Source organism: Mauremys mutica, chromosome 15 (assembly GCF_020497125.1).
Source record: "Mauremys mutica isolate MM-2020 ecotype Southern chromosome 15, ASM2049712v1, whole genome shotgun sequence".
In the NCBI taxonomy this organism is placed as follows: domain Eukaryota; kingdom Metazoa; phylum Chordata; order Testudines; family Geoemydidae; genus Mauremys; species Mauremys mutica.
The window spans coordinates 10435991-10453474 of NC_059086.1; the positions used below are offsets into that span (position 1 = coordinate 10435991).

At 49.4% G+C, this 17484-nt stretch overlaps 1 protein-coding gene across 5 annotated transcripts in view; it reads right to left on the minus strand.

The window, feature by feature from the left end:
* LOC123350248 (deleted in malignant brain tumors 1 protein-like) overlaps positions 1–17484 on the minus strand; it is a 108182-nt gene that overhangs the window by 76078 nt on the left and 14620 nt on the right. Inside the window, exons 8-12 of one of the 5 annotated variants that reach the window (XM_044988734.1) lie at positions 15486–15815; positions 10688–11017; positions 9543–9872; positions 8370–8699; positions 7423–7752 (exon numbers count right to left, since the gene is read on the minus strand). The exons of the other annotated variants lie outside the window; for them this stretch is intronic. Coding sequence (XP_044844669.1) covers positions 7423–7752; positions 8370–8699; positions 9543–9872; positions 10688–11017; positions 15486–15815 — 1650 coding nt within the window. The remainder of the gene's footprint in view (positions 1–7422; positions 7753–8369; positions 8700–9542; positions 9873–10687; positions 11018–15485; positions 15816–17484) is intronic. 5 annotated transcript variants of the gene reach the window in all.

The window sequence follows — 17484 nt, forward strand, 5'->3', positions numbered from 1 at the left end:
ATCCCATGACACCCCCACTTATACATTGCAGGATCATGTTTGCCCACTTAGCGACAGCATCTTCAATCTCTCCTTTGAACAGAAACAATCCACTGAAAATTTGCAAATGAATTTTAGTTCTGCAGTTTCTTTTTGAAGTCTGTTTCTGAAGTTTTTTTTGTCCAAGTATGGCTACTTTTAAATCTGTTCTAGAATGTCTATAGAAGACTGAAGTGTTCTCCTACTGGCTTTTGTATGTGGCCATTCCTGATGTCCTGATGTCTTCTTCTTGATTTTCAAATTTAACACCGTTAATTAGGGCTTGAATAGGGACTGGGAGTGGCTGGCTCACTACAAAAGCAGCTTTCCCCCTCCTGGAATTGACACCTCCTCATCAATTATTGGGAGTGGACTACATCCACCCTGATGGAATTGGCCCTGTCAACACTGGTTCTCCACTTGTGAGGTAACTCCCTTCTCTTCATGTGTCAGTATATAATGCCTGAATCTGTAATTTTCACTCCATGCATCTGAAGAAGTGGTTTTTTTACCCACAAAACCTTATGCCCAAATAAAACTGTTAGTCTTTAAGGTGCCACCGGATGCCTTGTTGTCCTCTTGATTCCAGCTGCCAACTAGACATTGAGCTGTTGATCACTACCCGTTGAGCCCGTCGATCTAGACAGCTTTCTTTCATCCACCTTTTAGTCCATTCATCCTATTTAGTTTAATTTAGAGAAAGTTAAGAGATGACTTGATTACACTCTATCAGTACCTATCAGAGGACACAGAGGGCTCTCGAATCCAGCAGGCAAAAACAGAACGCGATCCAGTGACTGAAGCTAGATATCTTCAGAAATATCAGGGCATTGATACCAGTGAGGTTAATTAATTACTGGAACAAGGTATCTAGGGACACGTGAGATCCTCTGACACTTTAAGTCTATACAGGAAGAAGAAGACTGGGCGTTTTTCTTAAAAATCTGTGATAACTCAAACAGAAGTTGTGGCCTTGGCACAAGAGAGAGTCTCTCGCCAAGTTTTGCTGATGGCCTGACTCAATGCTCAAAACGCTCCCTTCCAGCCTTAAACTCTGTTAGTCTGAACAGGCTCCAGACACAGAAACTGCATGAGAATGGGAGAACAGGATCTCTTCTCACCATTGAAATGAAGCCACCTCTTGGGTGGGCCAGGCAGCTGAGAAACAGGACAGGGAAATATGGCCCAGCTGTTTAGAACAGGAAGCGAGGAAGCAGCCTGTGTCCAATCATAGCTCCCAAAGAACATTACATGTTCAGGATTAATTAACTAAGATGCAAGTTGGCCACAAGAATGGGGATACCAGACCTCTCTTGACAAAGTGACCCTCATTTCTAGTCCATGTAATTGGCTACGGGCTCAATTGAACACCATACCAAACCAGTGGGGCCTGTGATTACACCGTGCCCCATTGTGCCATAGCAGGGCAGGTGATCATAGAGTCATCGACTCCAAGGCTAGAACGTACCTTTTTGAGCATCTAGTTTGATCCTAGAGCAGAGCTTTTACAGAAACATCCATTCTTGACTCAAGCACCACCACCCATGGTCATTTGTGCCATGGTGAATTACCCTCACCATTCTAAATGTATGCCTCATTTCCATTCTGAATATGTCTAGCTTCAACCTTCAGCCATTGGATGCTGATCTACCGTCCTCTGCTAGACTGAAGAGCCCAGTATTAAATATTTATTCCCCAGGTAGATTCTTGTAGACTGTGATCACGTCACCTCTCACCCTTCTCTTTGTTAACAGATTGAGCTCCTTGAGCCTATCGCTGTAAGGCAGGTTTTCTTATCCTTTAATCATTCTTGTGGCTCTTCTATGACCCTCTCCAATTTATCAACATCCTTCCTGGATTGTGGGCAGCAGAACTGAATACAGTTTTCCTGCAATGGCCACAGCAGTGTCAAACATAGAGGTAAAATATCCTCTCTGCTCCTGCTCATGATTCCTCTCTTTATACATCCCAGGATTGCATTAGCCCTTTTGACCACAGAGTCTCAGTGGGAGCTCATGCTGGATTGTCTACCTCAACCTGGAAATCTGTTTCGGAGTCACTGTTTCCCAGGATATAATCTGTGGGGTTGCATCTTCCCTATGCTGCCTTGGTGGAAAGTTACAGCTGTGCCTGTGTGTACCTTATTAACCAATTAGCAACTGCTTGATTGCTTGCCATAATTGTATATAAGAAGTGTGCTGGAGAGAAATAAATGACTCTGCTACCAATCACATTGTTTGTTGGGCTTTGTCCATGCCCGCACGAGACGCACTGAGATGCAACAAATGGTGACCCCGACGTGATTCGAATCGAATTGTGTCGTTGGCCTGACCCAGGCGGAAGAGCCGCGGCCGGGAGTGCTGGAGAAGGGCCAGCCCCCGGGCGTCCGAGAGAGGCGCATCTGAGCTCAGAGGTGAGCGGCTAATATGGGTACCGCTGCATCAGCGGAAGAAAAAACGGTGCATGAATATTTGATACGCATCGCGGAACGGCAGGGAGAAAAGCTCCCCTCTGATACGTTACCCCGCCTGCTATGGTGGGGACAGAGAAGGGGACTTTTCGTTAAGCCGAGTACAATTTTTGATAAAACTGTCTGGGAGCGGCTAGGCTCCGAGCTTTGGGAGTCGGTGACTCAGGGCGATAAGGAAGCCTTCTCCCTGAGTCAAGTATGGAATAAAACAAGGAAGATAGTAGAAACTCTCGCAGCCGAGGCAGGAGTGCAGGCGGCCCTCCGAGACAGGCGTGTTTGAGCTCACAGGTGTTTGAGCTCACAGGAAAACGGCTGGCTAAGTTATGAGTACCGCTGTATCAGCTGAAGAAAAGATAACACAGAAGCCTTTATTGAACATTATGAACCGACAGGGGGAAAGAATCTCCCCTGCTGCACTGACTCACTTATTAGGAAAAGAGGGGGAGCTGGGGAGGCTCCTCCTGACCGCCCTTCGGGCACAGGACGAGGAGGTGCTCTGCTGGAAGCGAGCCCTGGACGGGAAGACGTTGGAGTGCACGGTGCAGGCAGAGGCTCGTGCCGTGGCCCCAGAGGTTGTTTGGACCTACAAGCAAGTAAGTTGTTTTGGCAGGAGCCTGGAGAAGGCGTCCTACGCTGGCTGGTCTAAGCCTGGGACAATGCCGAGAAAACCGTTATGCTTCTCCGGTATGAGCAGCAACAGCTGGGTGTTCTGACACAGGATTCACAGATTAAAAGAAGCCAAGCAGGGAAGGAAAAAGAACAGAATGAGTTAACCGAAGAAAGCTCATTCTTTTCTCGCCCCGGTCAAGGACACACCACTCACAGCTAAGACTTGGTGGACAGCCAAGGAAAAGGGAGGCTTGACTGGGCCCAAAAAGCTGTGAGAGCTGCAAAACCCTGCCAGGCACTAACGGAATGTGTTAGCTGTCTCTTCTCACAGGTATGGAAGAGCTGCCCAAAGATCCTAGCAGCCCTGCCGCTTCTTGAAACCAGGAGACTGACTGCCTGGACCCATGATTCTTATTGCACAAAGACCCCTTCACATCAGGAGAATTTTCCTACTGATGATTGGCCTATTTTTTTTTTTAGCTCCATTGTGCTTCTAAACAGCAGGAAAAAGGGACAAGGTGACGTGCTAGTCCGCTGCAGCCCCCATTGTGTTATTGGATTTTTTTTTTTTTGAAGACGCAAAGCCATCTATAGGATGATGTCCTGGTAATTTTCTCCGTAGAAGCTGAACCACGACGGTGGTGAAAAAAGAAGAAAAAACACTTACATCATTGACATTGCCAAAGTCCAGAAATTCCTGACTAAAAGACCATTAAGAACTGACCCTGGTGAAGAAACAAAGAATTGTACACTGGCAGGAAGAAATTTGGGACTCCTGCTGAGAAATGTGATATTAATTGGATTTTGGGATTTATTCTACAGGCTGCGCCCTGTGTTTTGGATAAAATTTTTTTTTTAGCATGTATTGCCCTCCCTAATTGGATTGTAAGTGATATTACCCCCCCCTTACTTGTTTTCAAGGTTTGAGAAAACTCAGCCAAAAAGTTTGTTGAGTATTCTCAAAGGGGGGAGTTGATGGTGTTACTAGGCATAAATTTAGGTAATTTGGAAGAATGGCTTTGGGCCTATGTGACCCAAAGTACCTTTATGTAAAGTGCTTTTGTTAGCCTTATTAGATTTTTGTAAATTTTGTGTTATGTGCTGATTATTGGCAGTTGTAAGACTGCTTGATACTAGATGTATCCTATATTAACATAGATAGGCTGAATGCAGATGATGTAATTAAAGTTATATGCATGAGAATGTAGCCCCCACGGTGGGAAAGTACAGATAACTGTTCACAGAATACCAGAAGGGTAAGGGCTAGTTAAAAAGTACACCCTCCTAGCTAAATTGATAGTGGAATAAGTTAGTGTCCATGATAGGAACGGTTTAGCAAGAGGAAAAAAGGATCGGGCCCAGGCGGACAGGTAACAGACGGAGAGGCTTGGAAAGCAGGTTGGAAACTTTTGAGGGTGTAGTGGATAGAAAAGGTAATTACGCACAAGCTTGGGAATTTCAAATATTCGGGAGGATATTTGAAATGGTGATTTGAATTGGCAAGTGGCTGTTGAAAGACAGCAAGTGATTTTAAGAAAATAGCAGTTGAATTTTGTAAAGATGCTAAGAGAAAAGTTCTTGGTGTCTTTGAAATGTTTGTAATAATTTAGGCAAAGAAATTAGTTTGCAATTGTTTGGCTATAAATAATTTTGTTGCATTAGCTGAAGAATGTATATAGTGCTATGTGATTGAGATTGTATTAGGTCCTATGGGCATATAAGTGGTGATGTTTTCCTTCAGTGTTTAAATGCAGAAGTTGAAAGTAAGAAATTTTAAGCTGTGAATAGCTTTGAATCCAGAAGCAAGCCAGGAAGCGATTGCATTAATGTAAATGATTTAACTGATGAAGTGATTCCCCTGTTTTGCCTGAAATTAATAAGGGTATTTGTATATTTTAAGTAATGATTGATTGCCCAGTAGGGGTAGATTTGTTTTTGTTTTTTAGATATTAAAGAAAATTGATGCTAGCTGCATAGCATTTAATGTACCATGCATTTACTAACAGAGTACAATTTATGTTTTGTGTTTTATGTTCTGTCTTGTGGTGTTTGTCTTGTGGCCAGAATTGTTGTTGTATTATTTTAATGAAGATTTATATTGTGGTTACATGGTGTGTTTTCTCTATTCCCCCGCCCCCCTCAGTGTCAGTTTGATCACCTGACATATGAGGGATGAATTGGTAACAGAAATTTTGTCACAGTTTGGTGAGCAATAGAGAATGGGGGAATCCTGCAGAATTTACACCATCTATCTGTTTTACCCTTGTTATTTTATGTTTGTTTTGTTTGGTGCTGTTGGTGTTTTATGTTAAGAATTGCATGGTTATAGGTGAGCCCTATAGCTTAAGGAAATACTATTTGTTTCTGGTTTGGTTTTGTTTAACCGGTCACTGTTGGTTTTTTTTGCTCTGTTTTGCATGCCTTTTGCTATGAAGTCTGGAGCAGTTTATTGGATGTCTTGTTTTTTAAGAATAGGGGGGAGATGTGGGGTTGCATCTTCCCTATGCTGCCTTGGTGGAAAGTTACAGCAGCGTGGTCACAAGAACAGAGGGATGAGATAAGTTGCTATGAGAAAGCAGGGAACTGCCAGAGGGAGGCAAATGCCAGGTGGCCTAGCTGGGATTAGATAAGTTGGGGAAATGGGAAATCAGTAAGCAAATGGCCATGCGTGTGAAAAGTGTGTGTATTAGACAAAGAACCAATCAGCAGCAATGTGATGTTGGTGTGTCTGACGTTTGCTAATATGGAGAAGTTTATATAATGTAATGCTAAGAGCTGGGAATGTTTTGCTATGCCTTCCCTTTTTTGATTTTGAGAAGAGGGGGGAGATGTGGGAATGTTTTGCTAACTCGGCAGATGGGAATGTGAGAAGCTGAGGTGTTTAGGCTTCAAGGACGGGCTAATTAGGCTGTGAGCTGTGTAGTGAGATGCTGGCCTTGGCTTCGTTCTCATCTGCTAGTAGGCAGTAAACAGGATAATAAATCAGAAAGTTGTACAGGATGACAATTATCCAATGAAGTTACAGCTGTGCCTGTGTGTACCTTATTAACCAATTAGCAACTGCTTGATTGCTTGCCATAATTGTATATAAGAAGTATGCTGGAGAGAAATAAACGACTCTGCTACCAATCACATTGGTTGTTGGGCTTTGTCCATGCCCGCACGAGACGCACTGAGATGCAACAATAATCCCCCATCATGTAAACATGATCTGCATTCTTTGTTCCTAGACGTAGATATTTACATTTAAATGTACATTGTTTGCTTGCACCTAGTTTACCAAGCAATCCAGATCAGGCTGATTCAGTGACCTGTGAACTTCATTATTTACCACTCCCCCAATCTTTGTATCATCTGCAAATTTTAACACCTATGAATTTATATTTTATTTTAAGTCATTGATAAAAATGTTAAATATCATAGGTCCAAGAATCACTCCCTGCCACGTGTGCCATGTTAATTTTATACGGTTATAGTTTTTTTAATCAAAATGTTGTGCGGTACCTTACAGAAGTCTCAGTCTATTTCATCCACACTATTACCTTTATCAACCAAATTGGTAATCTCTGATCGCTAGTGACGCTGGGGAATTTACCGCCTCCCGCTGACAGGTCTGAACAGCCTCTAAACACAGCACCTGCCTATCAAGGACTCACTCCCCACCCCTGACATGCAGCCACCTCTGGGGTGGAACAAGGCAGCTGAGAGAACAGGCACAGAAACTCATGGGCTGTGTAGGAGAGGGAGTGAGGAAGAACCGTGTCTCCAGTCACAGCTCTAGGGGATGTTACAGGTTCAGGAGTAATTAGCTGAGATGGAAATCACCCGGAATGACGGGGGGAGGAGCCCCACACTTCATAAAGGGATCCCAGGTTTCTACTGCCTCTGAGTGGCTGCAGACTACATTCGACCCCAAATCCTGCAAATGGGATCCCCCATTGTGCTGTTGTGGGGCAGGGGGATCAGAGCGATCAGCGACGGGGAGGGTCTCTCACAGAGGCGCACGTACTGCTCCCTGCAGCGCAGGCCCTAAGTGCTGTGCTGGGGCACTGGGCTCAGCACTGACTGTGAGGGAAGATCGACCCCTACTGAGCCCCCATCCTGCTCCCTGCAGCACAGGAATGTAGAACTGCGTGGGGAAATGGGGTCAGTGCTGATACCACGGGAAGAGGGACACTTACTGTGACCCCGAGCTGGATCCCTGCAGTACAGGCCCTTAGCACCATGCTGGGGCACTGGGGTCAGTGCTGACTCAGACAGGAGAGCTGGGTCTGTGCTGAAAGCTTCCCAGCACCACCCACAGTGACGTGATGGAAGAGGGTTACCTGAGCACACAACACCGGCATCTTCTCCATGGTGACAGTTATTGTCTCCCCAAGGCAGAGCCCTGCATTCGGCGAGGGCAGCTTCTGTCCCTGTGCACTGAACATCATCCAGCCAGATATTGTCAGATCCTTGCCCAAAGTGAGCCCCCGCTAGGGCTGATAACGCCGTCCCACAGCCCAGCTCCCTGCACACAACTCCAGCATCTGTTATGTCCCAGCTGTCATCACACACGGTTCCCCACTGCTGGTTGTGAAACACCTCGACTCTCCCAGCGCAGCGACTCGAACCATCAACCAGTCGGATTGAAGCCCGCTCTGGAATGGATGAGTCTGCAAATGCGCCAAGGGAATAAACACTCAGGGAAATTCCTTTGCCTCTGATCACTAGTGACATTGGGGAACATAGCACCTCAGATCTGATCAGTCTCTACAATTGCCTGACACAGGTTCATTCCCCCCTGCTAATATACGGCAACCTCTGGGGTGTGAAGGGGCAGCTGAGAGACAGGCCATGAAAACACGCAGGCTGTGTAGGAGGGGAAGTGAGGAAGAACCCCGTCTCCAGTCACAGCAGTGGGGGATGTTACAGGTTCCGGGGTAATTAGCTGAGATTAAAATCACTATAATGGGGTAGGAGCCCCACACTTCATAAAGGGACCCAGGGTTTATATTGCCTCTGAGCGGCTGCAGGCTCCATTTGACCCCAAATCCCACAAAGGGGATCTACAGTTACCCTGCGCCCCATTGTGCTGTAGTGGGGCAGGGGGATCAGAGCGATCAGTGATGGGGGAGGGTCTCTCACTGAGGCGCACGTACTGCTCCCTGCAGCGCAGGCCCTAAGTGCTGTGCTGGGGCACTGGGCTCAGCACTGACTGCAAGGGGAGAGCGCCCCCTACTGAGCCCCCTTCCTGCTTCGCACAACACCCACAGTGATGGAGGAGCGTTACCTGAGCACACAACACTGGCATCTTCTCCGTGGTTACAGTTATGGATTCCCCAAGGCCGAGCCCTGCAGTCGGAGAGGGCAGCTTCTGCCCCTGTGCAGTGAAGGTTATCCAGCCAGATGGGATCAGTGCCTCGTCCAAATCGAGCCCCTCCTGGGGCTGATAACGCTGTCCCACAGCCCAGCTGCCTGCACACGACTCTGGCCTCAGCTAAATCCCAGCTGTCATCACACACAGTTCCCCACAGCTGGCTGTGAAGCACCTCGACTCTCCCAGTGCAGCGATTCGGGCCGTTCACCAGTCGAAGCTGAGTCTGCTCTGAAATGCCTGAGTCTGCAAATGCCCCAAGGAAATAAACACTCACTGCATCTGATCACTAGTGACCCTGGGGAAAGTAGCACCTGCCATTAATGGCTGTGAACAGCCTCTCAGGGGTTCACTCCCCACCACTGACATTCCGGCACCTCTGGAGGAGGACAGGGCAGCTGAGAGACCAGGCCCAGAAACTCATGGGCTGTGCAGGAGAGGGAGTGAGGAAGAACCCTGTCAACAGTCACAGCTTTGGGGATATTACAGGTTCAAGGGTAATTAGCTGACATGGAAATCACCCAGAGTGTGTGGGGGAGAAGCCCCACACTTCATAAAGGGATCCCAGGTTTCTACTGCCCCTGAGCAGCTGCAGGCTCCATTCAACCCCAAATCCCACAAATGGGATCTACGGTTACCCAGCATCCCATTGGGTTGTAGTGGGGGAGGGGGATCAGAGCGATCAGCGACGGGGAGGGTCTCTCACTGAGGCGCACGTACTGCTCCCTGCAGTGCAGGCCCTAAGTGCTGTGCTGGGGCCAGCCCTGCCTGCAAGGGGAGGGCATTATTATTGAAACCACCACCCTGCCTCCTACAGCCGTCACCACCCTGGAACACTGGGGTCAGCACTAACTGCAGGGGGAAAGGCCCCTTGTGTGGTCCCCAAACTGCTCCCTACAGCACAGTCCCTTCACCCACATGGGGGTCAGCACTGACTGCAAGGGCAGAGCAGTTCCTCAGGAGCCCGCACGCTGTAACTGCAGCACGGGCCCCTAGCACAGTGCGGTTACATTGGGCTCTGAACTGACCGCCCCCTAGTGATCTCCTACCCCACTCCCTGCAGCATCTACCGGGATGGAGGAGGGTTACCTGAGCACACAACACCGGCATCTTCTCCATGGTGACAGTTACTGTTTCCCCAAGGCCGAGCCCTGCAATCAGAGAGGGCAGCTTCTGTCCCTGTGCAGTGAACGTCATCCAGCCAGATAGGGTCAGATCCTCGCCCAAATCGAGCCCCTCCTGGGGCTGATGACGCCGTCCCACAGCCGAGCTGCCTGCACACGACTCCAGCATCAGTTATGTCCCAGCTGTCATCACACACGGTTCCCCACTGCTGGTTGTGAAACACCTCGACCCTCCCAGCGCAGCGACTTGGGCCATTCGCCAGACGGAGCGAAGTCTGCTCTGAAATGCCTGAGTCTGCAAATACCCCAATGGAATAAACACTCAGGTAGGTTCCTGTACATCTGATTGCTACTAATACTGGGGAACTTAGCACCTCCCACTGACAGGTCTGAACAGCCTCTGAACAGAGCGCCTGCCTATCAAGGACTCACTCCCCACCTCTGGTATGCAGCCATCTCTGAGGTGGAACAAGGCAGCTGAGAGACAGGACACAGAAATTCATGGGCTGTGTAGGAGAGGAATTGAGGAAGAACCCTGTCTCCAGTCACAGCTGTGGGGGATGTTACAGGTTCAGGCAAATTAGTTGAGATGTAAATCACCCGGAGTGATGGGGATAGGAACCCCACACTTCATAAAGGTATCCCTGAGTTGTTACAGGATCCATTCAACCCCAAATCCCACAAATGGGATCTACGGTTACCCAGAGCCCCATTGTGCTGTAGTGGGGCAGGGGGATTAGAGCAATCAGCGATGGGGAGGGTCTCTCACAGAGGCGCATGTTACTGCTCCCTGCAGCGCAGGACCTAAGTGCTGTGCTGGGGCACTGGGCTCAGCACTGACTGCGAGGAGAGAGCGTCCCCTACTGAGCCCCCATCCCGCTCCCTGCAGCACAGGCCTGTAGAACTGTGTGGGGAAATGGGGTCAGTGCTGACACCATGGGAAGAGCAACATTTTCTGTGATCCCCAACGGGCTCCCTGCAGTACAGGCCCTTAGCTCCATGCTGGGGCACTGGAGTCAGTGCTGACTCAGACAGGAGAGCTGGGTCTGTGCTGAAAGCTTCCCACCCGATCTCTGCACCACCCACAGTGAAGTGATGGAGGAGGGTTACCTGAGCACACAACACTGGCATCTTCTTCATGGGTGCAGTTACTGTCTCCCCAGGGCCTAGACCTGCATTGGGAGAGGGCAGCTTCTGTCCCTGTGCAGTTGACATTACCCAGCCAGATATGGTCAGATCCTCGCCCAAAGTGAGCTCCAGTAGGGGTTGATAGTGCCGTCCCACAGCCCAGCTGCCTGCACACGACTCCAGCATCCTGTAGGTCCCAGCTGTCATTACACACAGTTCCCCACTTCTTGTTATGAAACACTTCGACTCTCCCAGCGCAGCTACTCGAACCGTTCACCAGTCGCAGCTGAGTCACTTCGGAGATGCTGGTGTCTGCAAACACCCAACGGAATAAGCACTCAGGGAGGTTCCTGGGCCTCTGATCTCTCGTGTCACTGGGGAACGGAGCGTCTCCCGCTGATGGGTCTGACCAGTCTCTGCACACAGCAACTGCCTGTCAAGGGCTCCCCACCACTGAGCAGGCTAATCACTTGGGTAATGTTGAAGTCTGTTCATTCCCCTCCCAGCCAGCTGTCACCTAGTTAGGCAGATTGGACGGCAGTCTGACCCACTGCTTCCACTAGAGCACTTAAAAAGATCACCCCCTGCACTGCTGGCAGGAACCTCCTGAGGAGGAGATTTACACCCTCACTCCTGGTGCTGGTATTCACTTCAGTGCGATACTGTGCAGTGCTGCAGGCCAGATGCTGGCATAAGCATCTTGGTGATTGGCAGCTGAACACAGTCACCCCAGTTATTAATGGTTGCCTTAGCCTGACATCAGCACTGAATTTACATGTATTGGCTCCATAGCTCCTTGAAAACGTCACCCAGAGTCCAGGAACAAACCATTCCGATGTGTAGTAAGAATAGTAAATATGGCAGGCGACCAGCTTGGCTTAACAGTGAAATCCTTGCTGATCTTAAACACAAAAAAGAAGCTTACAAGAAGTGGAAGACTGGACAAATAACCAGGAAGAGGTACAAAATATTGCTCAACCACGCAGGAGTGAAATCAGGAAGGCCAAATCACAATTGGAGTTGAAGCTAGCAAGGGATGTTAAGAGTAACAAGAAAGGTTTCTACAGGTATGTTAGCAACAAGAAGAAGGTCAGGGAAAGTGTGGGCCCCTTACTGAATGGGGGAGGCAACCTAGTGAAAGAGGATGTGGAAAAAGCTAATGTACTCAATGCTTTTTTGTCTCTTTCTTCACGAACAAGGCCAGCTCCCAGACTGCTGAACTGGGCAGCACAGCATGGGAAGGCGGTGACCAGCCCTCTGTGGAGAAAGAAGTGGTTCAGGACTATTTAGAAAAGCTGGACGAGCAGAAGTCCATGGGGCCGGATGCGCTGCATCCCAGGGTGCTAAAGGAATTGGCAGGTATGATTGCAGAGCCATTGGCCATTATCTTTGAAAACTCATGGTGATTGGGAGAGGTCCCGGATGACTGGAAAAAGGCTACTGTAGTGCCCATCTTTAAAAAAGCGAAGAAGGAGGATCTGGGGAACTACAGACCAGTCAGCCTCGCCTCAGTCCTGGAAAAATCATGAAGCAGGTCCTCAAAGAATCAATTTTGAAGCACTTCGAGGAGAGGAAAGTGGTCAGGAACAGTCAGCATGGATTCACCAAGGACAAGTCATGCCTGACCAATCTAATTGCCTTCTATGATAAGATAACTGGCTGTGTGGAAGAAAGGAAAGCAATGAACATGTTATTCCTTGACTTTAACAAAGCTTTTGATATGGGGGCTGCAGGAAGTGGCACAGACTGAGGGATGTGCTGGCCGGTGCTTCCCACAGCCCCCATTGGCCTGGAGTGGTGAACCGCGGCCAGTGGGAGCTGCAATTGGTCGAACCTGTGGACACTGCGGGTAAACGAAGTGTTCTGGCCCGCCAGCGGATTTCACTGATGGGCCATGTGCCAAAGGTTGCCGATCCCTGAACTAGAGGTGAGTAAGGTTGGAATGAGCTCTCCCCTGACAGCGAGTGATGAGCTGGGGAGTGGAAAAGGCTTCAGGACCAGACACTATTTACATGAACACACCCACTCTACCTAGGTATCCAGCAGGTGTCCAGCAGACAGAGCTGTGTTGGCTGGTGGTGGGTTACAAATCACTGTAGTACTTGAATGCAGGGTAGTGAAATGTTGTCCTGATTGTCTGAGTAAAGAGCAGCAGAACTGTGCTTAGCCTGCCCTGACTGAGGGGGTCACCCACAACTGAACTGAACTCACTAACCAGGGCGCTCAGACTCCAGACCCCTATCAAGAGTGAGAGGGGGTGGAGATGGGTGTTCCTGCTGAGGGGTGTGGGCTCTGTGTAAGGGGTTTAGCCATGGTTCAATCTGCCCCTCACCACTCTTCAAAGATAGAGTTAATGAACCTCCATTAGGAGGTTTTTTGGTTTCAGTGATCACTAGAGCTGAAAACACCTGCTGTGAGACACTGTTTCTGCCCAGCTGCTTCAGCACTGAGGGTTCCCCACTAGGAGCTGACAGTCACTGAGAGCTGGGTGGAGCTTCAGGAGAGCGACCTGCAGAGGTCACAGTGTAGAGGCCGGGGGCAGCAGAAGGTGAGAGTGAGCAGGGTAGTGAGTGGCTCTCAGGGCAGCTGCCACCAGAGCAGGCGGAAGAGCGAGCCAGGCGCTCTCCTCCCTGCCCCCATGGTGGGAGCTGAGCTCACACAGGTGCACCTCTGAACTCTGGGTCTTCACTAACCAAGGACAACCACTGTGAGTGGGATGTGGTGGAGAAAGAAGGGAGAGGCACCTTAAAGGAACTTTGGGTTGCTGGACTCTAGAAGCTGAGGCAAGACACTGCCCAGTGTACTCTGGGATAGGTGTTTTGCTCATGGTTTTATCTATTTCCGGTGTTTTCCCAAGTTAATGCTGGGTTTTATTTAAAAGTTTCTTTTCTGCACTGAGACTCTGTGCTTCCAAGAGGGGAAGCTTTGCCTCGTAGAAGCACCCAGGGGGTGGTGTGTAATTTTCCCAAGTTACTGGGTGGGTGCTCGAGCAAGTTCTGTGGTATTGCTGAAAAGGACCCCTAGAATCCTAGATATTGAATCCAGCCCTGGTCGCTGCCGACTCCACCTGCCAGAAGGGTTACCTAGATATCGACTTGTGAAATATGCAAAAGACGACATTTCCCCCCACTGAGATGCAGCCACTTCTGGGGTAGGACAGGGCAACTGAGAAACAGGACAGGGAAATATTTAGGCTGTGTAGGACAGGAAGTGTCCTATGTCCAGCTGTCGGGGAAGTTACAGGTTCAGGGATAATTTCCTGAAATGCAAATCCGCCGGAACACGGTGATTGGGAACCGGACTCTTGAGAAATTGGCCCTGGATTTTTAGTTGAGTGAGCGGCTGCAGGCTCCATTGACACCAAATCTAACTAGTGGAAGTTATAGTTACCCAGCCCCTCCTTGTGCAGCAGAGGGGTCTGGCCCAGGGATAATTAAATGCCAACTGGCAGAGGGCACAGGGATACTTAGACTTATATCGGGATCCCCTGGGTGAGATATATGCACAATAGTTCACCAAAGGTGGCATGTGAGGTCGACCTAATGGGAGCAAGATGTTTGGATGGGACATAGTTGAAGAGAGATGTAAAATGTAGAATATGAGGCTCCAGAAGTGCTGAAGTGAAGCTTGTCACCTGCGCCATGGCAATCCCTTCGGCTGGGCCAATCAGCACATAGAACAAAGCACAGCCGTGGAGACAGGCTATATTCACTGTCTGGGCCCTGTGGGGGCCTGAGAATTTACAAGGATAAAGACCCCCAGGATAAGTCTCTGAAGAGAGACCTTCTCTGGGAAGAGACAATGGCCTGTACCTACAAAGAAAGAGGAGAGGGGACAAGAGCTCCCTTTCACCCAGGAGGCAGCTGACAGCGTTTGTCTCAGGAACAGGAGATCACAGCCAAGCCTGGAGTAAAACCCTGGAAGGACTGTGGGGTGAGCGTTGCTCTACCAGACAGAAAAGTATCTTGTTCAGTGAGTCTAGGCTCTAGTCAGCGTGGTATGATTTTATTGGCCATGGAACCATTTCTTTCCAACCCTTCTCCTTGCTACCCCTCGAATCTCTACACTCTGTGAAATCACTTGTCCTTGGTGTGACTATGAAGTGAACTAGGGATGTGTGTCGATTAGGGCAGAGATGGGAGGTGGAACTGGTCAGCTGAGGGCTCTGTTCCTTTGGGAGCAGCAGATCTGTGACTGCTGTGAATGCCCAGTGGGACAGGGGCTGGGAGCTGCAGGGGAACACTCGGAGGGCTGGGGGCTGGAGTGTGCCTATTGCCAACCTGGAGAGAGGCCACCCCACGAGGCCTAGAGGGAATGGCTTGTGTGGCCTGTGGCCGAGGGAGTTGGAGAACTGCCCCGCAGCGGGCACAGACAAGGCTTCCTCATACTAGGGGCCCATGGCACCGCACTGGGGCCTTAGGACCACCACAATTGTAAGGGGAGAGCACCCCCTACTGACACCCAGCCCTCCTCCCTGCAGCACAGGGCCCTCATCCCCACACTGGGGCGCAGGGGCCAGCATTGACTTCAAGGGGAGAGTGCCCCCTACTGAGCCCCCATGCCGCTCCCTGCAGCACAGGCCTATAGATCTGCACAGGGGAATTAGGGTCACCAGGGCTTGTGAGAGGAGAGCGCTCCCTACTGGAACCGCCATATAGCTCCCTGAAGCATAGGCCCTAAGCACCGTGCTGGGATTAGTAATGGGTTTGAGGAGACAATGCCCTGTAATGAGCTTCCCACACTGCTCCCTGCAACAGGCACAGTGATGGATGAGGGTTACCTGTGCAAATAACACCGGCATCTTCTCCGTGGTGACAGTTATTGTCTCCCCAAGGCCGAGCCCTGCATTCGGAAAGGCCAATTTCTGTCCCTTTGCACTGAACATCGTCCAGCCAGATAGGGTCTGATCCTCGCCCAAATCGACCCGCTCCTGGGGCTGATAGCGCTGTCCCACAGCCCAGCTGCCTGCACACGATTCCAGCATCAATTATGTCCCAGTTGTCATCACACACGGTTCCCCACTGCTGGTTGTGAAGCACCTCGACTCTCCCAGCGCAGCGACTTGGGCCATTCACCAGTCGGAGCTGAGCCACTTCTGAGATGCCTGAGCCTGCAAACACCCCAAGGGAATAAACACTCAGGGAGGTTCCTGTGCATCTAATCAGTTGTGATGCCGGGGAAAGTAGCACCTACCACTGATGGGTCTGAATAGCCTCCTCACATAGCTACCGCCTATCAGGGTCTCACTCCCCACCACTGATATGCAGCCACCACTAGGGTGCAGCTGAAAAACAGGGAAGAGAAATCTGGCCCAGTTATTTAGGCAGGACGGGGGGAAGAATTCTGCAGCCAGTCAAAACGGTGCCAAATGTTAAAGGTTCATGGCTCATCAGCTAAGATGCTAATTGGCCGGGGCAATGGGTTTAGGAGCCTGATGCTTGACAAAGTGACCCAAGGTCCCTACTCCTTGGGAATGGCTGCAGGCTCCATCTGACACTGAATCTGATCAGCGGGATTCATAGAGTCCCAAGGCCCAAAGTGCCCACTGTGACCACCTAGTCTGACCTCCTGTGTAGCATGGGCCAGAGACCTGCCCCAGGGTAATTCCTAGGGCAGATCTTTCAGAAATGTCCAATCTTGATTTAAAAATTGCCAGTGAGGGAGGATCCCCCACAGCCCTTGATAAGATGTTCCAACAGCTATGAATCCTCATCGATACAAATTTGCACTTTATCTGTCATCTAAATTTGTCTCTCTTGAACTTCCAGCCACTGGATCTTATTAATCACTTGCCTGTAAGATTGAAGTGTCCTTTATTATCACATTTCTGTTCCCCATGATGGTAATTACAGACTGTGCTCAAGTGACCCCTTCACCTTTTCTTTGTTAAACTAAACAGACTGAGCTGCTTGGGTCTATCACCACAAGGCAGGTTTTCTAATCCTCTGATCATTCTCATGGCTCTTTGCTGAACCTTCTTAAATTTATCGACATCTTTCTTGAATTGTGGGCACCAGAACTGGACACAAGATTCCAGCAGCGTTCGCACCAGCACCAACTACAGAGGTAAAATAACCTTTCTACAGCTACTTGAGATTCCCCTGTGTGAGCATCCCAGGACTGCATTAGCCATTTTGGTCACAGAGTCACACTGAGAGCTCCTGTTCAGATGATTATCCACCCCCCCACCCCGAAATCTTTCTAGAGTCACTGCTTCCCAGGAGAGAGTCCCCCTCCTGTAACTACGGCCTGCATTCTGTGGTTTTAGATGTATAATTTTACATTCGGTCATGTTAAAAGGCATCTTGTTTGCTTGCACCCAGATTACCTAGTGATTGAGATCACTCTGTGTCAGTGACCGGTCCTCTTCACTATTTACCAGTCTCTCAAATTTTGTGTCATCAGCAAACTTTCTAAGTGATGTTTTTATGTTTTCCTCCAGTCTCTTGATAAAATTGTTAAATAGTGTAGAGGCAAGAAGTGATCCTGCAGGACCCCAATCAAAGACATTTGACTGATGATGAGTCCCCATTCACAATTACATTTTGAGATCAGGAAGTTGGCCAGTTTTTAATTGATTTATCATGTACAATGTCAATTTAGCATTGTTCTTGTGCAGTGCCAAGTTGAATGCCTTACGGGAATCTAGAGCAGTAGTGTGCAAACTGCAGCCCGCAGGCAGGATCCGTCCCCTCAGGGCTTTGGATCCGGCCTGTGGGATTGCCACCCCAGTGGCGCCGTGGGTACCGTGCTGCTCCTCGAAGCGGCCAGGTGAGGGT